We start from the raw sequence: 8690 nt of genomic DNA on the forward strand, positions 1-8690 counted from the left end.
GGGAGGGGTCTGGCGGCTGCCACCACCCGCGAGTAGCAGTTCCACGTTTGAGAAGCGATGCGGAAGGAGCGGGGCTGGAGTTTCCCCGGCGTCCTGGCGCTGGAGCGCAGATGTCTGAGCGGTGTCGGCCCGGGCAGGCCGGCGTTTCGTAAATACGCTGTCGGGGATTCTGGGTGTCCGTGCGAAAAGCTGCCATTGCGTTAGTTTGCAAAACAGCGACATTGTTATCAAAAAAAAAAGCAAGAAAAAAAGCTGCAATGGCCACACAAAGTTGGCACAAGAACTTTGATGTACCTGCATTAAAGTTTCCTTCAAAGAATCTTTCACAGCTTGTGTTGTCCTTCGTGTCCCTCTGCCAGAGGTTATCAGCACCACAGATTTCATAATATGGCACTGGAAGGCTGAGGAACTAATGCATGTGGATGTTTTTTCTCAACTTCTGGTGGGAGGGAATGGTATATGCTTTAGAGGAAAATTTCTTGGGTTACCAACTGTGAATTCCCAGCGTGCACCTGGAAGTAATAGAGGGACTGTTGCTTGAGGGGTCACTTTTCTCTCCCAGCTATCAGTGGTGACCTCCTCCTAGATTTGACCAAAAGGAGCGTATGCTTGTGCTGGGCCTCAGCCACTTCATAACTTAAATTCCGCTTTCACTGTCAGTGCAAGGGAAGGTGTTGGCCATCTGCTAGCTACTAATCCATACTGGAATGCAGGCAGCAGCAGCTAACTCTGCTGTTGTGATCTGACATCGCAAAACTGATGCTTTCTTCTTGGAAGTATATATTCAGAGTATTCACACACTTGGCTGTTGCTAGCGTTGCATCCCAAAGATAGCCAGAGGACTTTCAGCTGTGTCAAAAGTATTTTTACAGTCTGGAGACTGTTACTGATAGTGGTACATAATCCATGACCAAAGTTAAGACAGCTTGAACTAGAAATCTGAAAAACATCCAGTTGTACAATACCATGCTTCGTCACTCCTGCAAATATAATGCTGCATATCAAAATGTGCCTTCCAGGTGGATTATATTTGGGATTTAGGCCAGTCTGCTCTTAAACAAAATGTAAACTGTCCATTTTCCCTCCATAAATAGCATGTCTGATTTTCCTCACAGACATACGGCCAAGGGATTGAATTAGCCTGCCAAAAAGAAAGAGAGTTCGTGAAGCACTCTGTAGAATGCACGTGGAACCTAGCAGAAGCCCAGCAAAAACTTGGTAGCTTAGCACTGCATAATTCAGAATCCTGCGATCAGGAATATGCTCAAGCAAAGACTGAAGCTGCGGAGTTGAGATGGAGAGAGGAAGAATGGAGAAGAAAAGAAGAAGCACTAAACCAGAGGGAAAGACAGAATCTATGGAACGCAGATCCCGTTAGTAAGGAGGTATTTAATAAGGTATGACCCATATCAGTGTGCATGAAAACAAGTGTTAGCCTTTTTTCATTCCACTTCTTACTCTTTGAGTGTCTTCTGTGTCCAGTACAGCACAACACCACAGTATATATTAAATGGGGTTTTTTTTCTTACTTTGCCTCATGAAAGGGGGAAAGCTGCACTCATACTACAAATCTGGATGTCAGTTCTCTACTAGAAGTGCAGATCAGAGCTTAGCATGGGTCATACAGGTATTGGATATGAGCTGGCAATGCTCTCTCACAGCCCAGGCAGCCAGTTGTATCCTGGGCTGCATCAAAGTACTGGAGTACTGTGTCCAGCTCTGGGATCCGCACTACAAGAAAGGCATGGACCTGTTGGAGCGGGTTCAGAGGAGGCCACAAAAAGGATCAGAGGGCTGGAACACCTCTCCTGTGAAGAAACACTGGGAGAGTTGGGGTTGTCCAGCCTGGAGAAGGTGCTGGGGAGCACTTACTGTGGCCTCTCAATACTTAAAAGAAAGACGGAGAGAGAATTTTTTATCGTGGCCTGTAGTGATAGGACAAGAGGCAATGGGTTTAAACTGAAAGAGGGTAGGTTTAGATTAGATGTAAGACAGAAATTTATTATCAGAGTGGTGAGATACTGGAACAGGTTGCCCAGAGTTGTGGATGCCTGATCCCTGGAAGCATACAAGGACAGGCTTGACGAGCCTTTGAGCAACCTGTCCTAGTGGCAGGTGTCCCTGCCCACGGCGGGGCTGGGGGGATGGAACTACCTGAGTTTTAAATGTCCCTTCCAACCCAAACCACTCTGATTTTATGTAGTGCAGGTGTTGCCAAATGCACTGAACAACAGCGTTCTCCACATGCGGAGTGTGCTTCTCTACTGTGCCAGATTCTTAAAATGTGAAACTGCTAGTTTGCCTCTAGTAATGACTACTGCAATACAGATTATTTAGTGCAAACTTTTTTTCTTTTTTTTGATAGTAGAATCCCAGCGTTGATTTCACAATTTGATTTGAACAGCTAGCGCATCTCCTAATTTCCCTGATTTAGCTGCATCCAGGCTGCAATGTATATGATTCTCATTGTGGACAGATCAGTAAGTTCCTACCTGAGGACAGAAGTGTCTCAGAGTTATTTGGTCAGTACACTATAATGAGACTTTCAAACTCTTAGGTAATGCACTTTTTTAAAGAAAACCTTCTTAAGTGTATCACGTGACTCTAAAATTAGAACATAGCCCTTTAAATAGTAACATATTAAAATATAATATTCTTATATACCACAAAAACGCATGTCTGGAGTTTCTCTGATTGTACAATTTTTCTCTTCCTCAGAGTTTTATTAATCAAAAAAGAAAAGAAATAGAAGATGAAGATGTGTCTGAACCACTTATGCAAAAACATGAACAAAAGATTAGACACTTTGGTGAGTGTGCTTTTTCCAACATTTCGCAGTTCAAACTTCTCCAGAATTTGTATAGGTTTGCTCCTTATTGTACAGAATCAATGCTAACAGATTGAAGACCAAGGCTAACAGACTGTTCAGCTTTATTTTATCAGGACAGATAATAATTTCAAAGAGAAATGAGGTTTAAACTGCTGAAGCTTGTTAGTTCCCGTGTCCCTTAGAACTTAAATTAAAAAAAAAATATATCAAATGAGCTTAAGCCCTGAAAACTAAAGTTCTAGCAACTTTTTTCTGCTGTTCAGTGGGAAAAGGCAGGGACATTAATGGAAATACGAGTCATATGTATAGAATTGCTTGGGATTGTCCATAGCTGTCTCCTTTTAATAAATGTTTTTCTGGTGGCTACTCAGCTACAAGGGTAATGACTGATTAAAGGGAAATGTCTGTAAATGCCAGCGAGAGCACGTGTGCATGGAATTGTGTGTTTCCTAAAATTGCATTTAATTATCCACTAGGTGTCACTTTACCTCTGTCATAATTGTTGAACCCAACTAAGCACAAAGCTGATCTTATAGGTGAAGTAATCTGTAATTTTGATGTTTGTCTGAACTGTATTCAATTCTGTTACAGGCTGCTTTCAGACTATAGTATAGCTGTATTTGGAATTTCAGAACAACTAAAAACAGGACTGAGTTTGCAAAATTCAGTTCTTTGTAGAAACCTGTTTTTTTACTAAGCTATTTGGCTTCTAAAAATCTTAAAACTGTTTTAAAGAAAGGGTTTCTAGCCCCGATTGCCTTAGCAAGCCTTGCAAGTACCAAGCTGAGGCGCAACACTGTCAGGGTATGCAAACAGCAGTGACAGGCATTTTAGATACCTGCTAAGTATAATGACAGCATTATATATATTATATAAGGCATCTCCCCTGCTGTGCCTTTCAGCAGAAAAAAACCAGGCAGGCGTCCTAGCTAAGAGTTGGGCAAAATTACTTTGTCGTCTAAATTCAGATTAAGCTGTTACAGAAACAACATTACAGAAGGTCATCAATTTTTTTCTTACCTAAATTCAAAGCCATGTTGTTGTTTTAATTCAAAGTGTGTTAAGTCCATTGTACAAAGGGGTAGTATATTCATGCTCTTTCAAGTTTCTTTTCTGTGCTAGCCGCTGCCAAGTGTCAGTGTGGACTTTGCTAGCCATATTGCTTGAGTCCTGTTTCTGGTTCCTGCTCTGGCTTCCCAGCAATAAAGAACTTACACATGATCGCCCTCTTGAAAACAGCCAAAAGAAATATGAGCCATCGCTTTCTTTGTAGGCATCTGTTTGCTAGAATTAAAATCAGGTTAGCTCATTACCACTGACTTGTCTTTAGCCCAGTTATAATTATACACCAGTAGATGGGTAAAGCTGTACATCTGGTACCTGCTGCCAGTAATGACTCGACTGTCAGTGATACATGAAGGACAATTTTAAAAAGTGGTCAGAGTATCGAGTTCTGATTTTAAACTCAGAAGAAACTCTGTTTACATGAACATAGCTTCATGCTATCACAATTCAATCTTCTAGATAATCTTCCAATGCTGATGTGGCTGTGCTTTTTGAGATCAAGCTGTTCCTGTCATTTAATTCAAATTTCCTAAATACCTAGCAAATCATGTGTTAGAAGCACTTTGATTTTTGACAGATTACATTCTTTTCTTTGCATTCTTATTTGCAAACATTTAGAGGATTTGTGTTTGTCAGAATCACTGCATGTAAATCTCTGTCCATAAACTACTGATAATGTAACTAATAGATACCAACACCACTTTGTTAGTTTGTACAAGAACTGATAAAATAATAATTTACCAACAATGTTAGAGATGCATTAAAATATAGGAAATTGTGGCTGTTAACATCTACCTTTAGTATCTTCAAAGTCTGATTATACCTTCTGGTAATGCTCTTTCAGCGTCAGTTAGATCCATAAATAAAACACTCAAATTTAGCCGCATGCTGTCATTCTGAGGCTAGTGAATTGCAGAGGTGTTATGTATACTGGGATATCAATGCAAGTAAGTTCCTCGCTGCATTAAATCATTTATCCATTTAGAGTATCTTAAGTATGCTTCTCTTATTAGGTATGCTGAGCAGATGGGATGATAGTCAAAGATTTTTGTCTGATCACCCATATCTTGTATGTGAAGAAACATCTAGATATCTCATGTTGTGGTGTTTTCATCTAGAAGCTGAACAGGTATGAAGATGTTTAAATTGTTTGAAAGCATACAGCTTCCCACTTGCACTACAGAAAAGATGACCAACTTGATTAGCTGTGTAACTTCCTCCCATCCTCTCTACTGAAGAAAAACTATAGTGCATAGTCATGTATATGCCTAGCTATAGCTAATTATCAGTCCCCTTGCTTCTGTAAGCATCAGTTCTCATGTGTTCAGAAACGAGAACAAGAAGAAATTATGCTGAATTTTAGAAATATTATCACAGGAAATATCTTTAAATCATAACTTCAACTTTTTTTTCAGAAAAGAGCTCTGATGGAGCAAGTAGCACACCAAGCAGTTGTAATGCAGTTTATTATAGAAATTGCCAGAAGCTGCAATGTGGATCCAAGAGGCTGTTTTCGTCTCTTTTTCCAAAAAGCCAAAGTAAGTCAGCTTGGGTAATGACGGGAGAAACTCTTGATGCTATACAAGGGACGAATGTTTTAGAGCAAGCTTCTTCTTAACCATGAGCGACTAATTATTTTTATTGACTGACTTAGGCTTATGGGAAAGTGTTTTGTTAGCAGTTCTTTTCCAGACAGAGTATTTTGGTGTAATTCCAGTTCTGAAAATGAAAGTTTAGTGGATTTTGCTTGTCCCAGAGTAAAAGCAAGATACAGCAGGGGGACAACAAGGGTGTTATTAAGTAACAACAGCAAACATAGCACAAAACAGTCTGTAAACTGGTCTAATTATAGGTATGTTTTCACATTTTACTTATGTATTGTCACAACTTTCCATTTCATCTGCATTTCATGGTGGGGCCCAAAGTAGTGTCCCTTTCTCATTACTGAAACAGAGCAATCAAGAGCTATGCAGGAGAAATACAGGAAGACTGCAATTGTGGTTTGTTGCAGACTGTATTTAGTTATTCAAGACACTGGTGGATCTCAATATGGCCTAAAAGAGTTCAGTTGAACTGTGAGTCAACTGGTGCTTTACTCTTGACCATAGTGCTACAACAAGGGTACTGGTTTCGAGTTTCAATAAAGGAAAGGGTAACATTAGATTTATTTTTACATGTCCTTAGATAAATCAGTTACTTTGCTTCTACATAGAAACACTACAGATCATCTCAAAAAGAAATCTACCCAAAACTTCATTTCAAATTGACTAACATTATTCTTGAGTTGTTCACAGTTGTTATTTCTCAAAGGGTATAGCATGCATTACTGTGTGATTTTTTTTCAGCACTATGTATGTTTACAACTAAAAATTAATCTAACTGAAATGCAAAAATTTAATTTTTCTCTTTGCAGACAGGAGAAGGCTATTTTGAGGCTTTTAAAAATGAACTAGAGGCATTCAAGACGAGAGTGAGAATCTGGTCACAATCACATGGCTTTCAAACAATGTTACTACATGATCTCAGTGTCAATCCTGGTCTTGCACGAGAGCTGACATCTTATTCACAGGTAGGTTTATTATTTCTAGAAATTAATTTAACTAAAGTGGGATTAGGTCCTGCCTTGAGAAGCTGTACCTTTCTGAAACATAGAGACTATGCTAGAACTGTTATTGTGCAGGATATAACATGCAGAACCATCAATATGCAAGGCATATATGGGCTTTCTCTGTACTTGCTGGAATTCAGAAAGCATCAGCATAAGGTTAAAAGCCCTTAGTTAGTTCAGTGCCCTTATATTTTCATGCTTAAAATAAACAGTGCATCATAAAACTGATCAGGTGTTAGAATTGTATTCAGTCTTTACCACAAGCAGTGAAATGAGCTTTGAGGGTACAATGACTAACCCTATTCATGGGATCATTCAGGTAAGTCTCCTGGAGACTAAGTCTGCGGAAAGTCTCCTGTTTTGCTAAAAGGAAACTGAGGGTACTTAAGTCTTTTGTTCCAGTGCTGGTGATGGCCATATTCTGGAATGAAGAAGCAACTTAAAAAGATTGTCAAAAATTAGATACAAGGGAAGGAGTCACAACTGAAACTACTTACTTGAAATAATTTTATTAAATCACCTCTCAGGTAAGATACAACAGCTGAGTTTTAAGTAAATGCGCAATCAACTGCTAGAAATATTGAGACCAAATCCAAGCTATGCCAGCAAATTTTAAGAATTCTTGACACAGTGAGCTAACATTAGTTGACGAATTTTTCAGAGCTTATTTCCTTATCATTGCAGATTTGTCTCACCTTAACAACACAAAGAGTCCAACTGAAGCTAAAATATATCTTCTGTTTCGCTCTCTCTCTCTCCCTGCCTCCTCCCCCCCCATATGTACAGTTACGGAGAATTAAGCTGTCAATTTTTCATCTGTTGCAGAACACAGGTGATCTTCAAGGTTCCATAAACACAGATGTCTGCAGTTTAAACTCTGTGACACAAAGAGATGAAGAAGAATCCAAAATGATGGACACAGTATAGTACTCTTAAGACCGAGGCCAAGTACTCTTTTATTTTTTTTCCCCTTTTCTTTTTCCCCAAAGAAACAAACATGGCTATTTTCTTGAACACTTATTTTTCTGGGTACTGCACTTTATTTTTGGTGTCAGATTTTTTTTGTTGTTGTTGTTGTTTGGTTTTAGGGGGGGAAAGGATTTTGAAGCGTGGATAATTCAGAAAAAAATTGTAATATTGTTTGAAAATGTGCTGCTAGATTTTTGGTTGTCCTTGAAGAGCAGGGTTCTCATATTGCCGAATGTGAAACTGGATGTGTTTTCTGCTACTAACCTTGCCTTTCATTACTTTAGAAATTAAAGTATGAAAAAACAAAAAACAACAAACTCTGCACAAATACAATGTTTACAAGAAGAAGTAGATTCTTGGTAGAATCTGCTATTGTCTTACGACAGATGTGGACATGTTTTACTCTATGAATATTGGAGATCACAACTGTATTCATGCTACCTTGCTGACATTATAAGCTCTCAAATTTGGTTATCACTAATAGCAATAAATTAATATCTGGTATCAGTATTTCAGATCTCAATGGATTAGATTAAAACACTGGCTTTTTCTACCTCTACTAAGGGGATATAACTGTCACATTGTGCTTTCATTAAACAGAACTTGTTTTTGTCCTAAAATGTAAGCAATGCTTGTCTACATAAGAGTGCTGGATTGTGTGATTTCTGAGTCTGACTCTCTTCTTGTTCATAAGGCTAACTTAAGATTTTTTTTAACCAAGTCTCAGTGGAGTGGAGAAGTATTGGATGGAGGGGATGGAGGGAACTTGAGGTACAAGGGTTAGGCTAAGACTTCAGTTTAAACAAAAAGCTTTGTTGCAGTTCATACAAGGTAAGGTGTCAGGTTTGAAAGGTATTTCATATGCCTTAAACTAAAATGGGTTTCTGATACTGCCAACTCAAAACAATTAAAGTGGAAAATCATTAAAAGCTTCCTGTGTGAGGAGCTGGAAATCACAGAATGGTTTGGGTTGGAAGGGACCTCAGGAGATCATCTAGTCCAGCCCCCCTGCCAAAGAAGGATCACCTACACCAGGTTCCATAGGAAAGCATCCAGGCGGGTTTTGAACATCTCCAGAGAAGGAGACTCCACAACCTCTCTGGGCAGCCTGTTCCAGGGCTCTGTCACCCATCCAAATACTATTTCTAGACAAGGCCTTCCACAGAACCTCTGCAATCCAAAAGTTCTGCTTTTCTATTGTGCTTCTATGACAGTAGT

General features: G+C 39.3%; 1 protein-coding gene across 1 annotated transcript; it reads left to right on the top strand.

Annotated features, from left to right (window-relative positions):
• The first annotated feature begins 57 nt into the window (after nucleotides 1-57).
• Nucleotides 58-7430, top strand: LOC104519058 (hsp90 co-chaperone Cdc37-like 1). Its single transcript, XM_029084647.1, has 7 exons — nucleotides 58-159; nucleotides 1116-1397; nucleotides 2719-2809; nucleotides 4909-5024; nucleotides 5311-5433; nucleotides 6309-6464; nucleotides 7329-7430. Exons 1-7 carry the CDS (start codon nucleotides 58-60, stop codon nucleotides 7428-7430), a joined length of 972 nt encoding a protein of 323 aa, XP_028940480.1.
• Nucleotides 7431-8690: the final 1260 nt, after the last annotated feature.

The sequence above is a fragment of the Antrostomus carolinensis genome, unplaced genomic scaffold (assembly GCF_000700745.2).
Source record: "Antrostomus carolinensis isolate BGI_N321 unplaced genomic scaffold, ASM70074v2 scaffold42774, whole genome shotgun sequence".
Taxonomy (NCBI): Eukaryota; Metazoa; Chordata; class Aves; order Caprimulgiformes; family Caprimulgidae; genus Antrostomus; species Antrostomus carolinensis.

Bases quoted from the DNA above. Each gene is read 5' to 3' on its own strand.
- LOC104519058 (XM_029084647.1), top strand. From the start codon at position 58: ATGCGGAAGGAGCGGGGCTGGAGTTTCCCCGGCGTCCTGGCGCTGGAG. The intron at 160-1,115 runs GTCGGGGATTCT...TTTTCCTCACAG, and splicing joins CGGCGTTTCGTAAATACGCT to ACATACGGCCAAGGGATTGA. The intron at 2,810-4,908 runs GTGAGTGTGCTT...TTCTCTTATTAG, and splicing joins ACAAAAGATTAGACACTTTG to GTATGCTGAGCAGATGGGAT.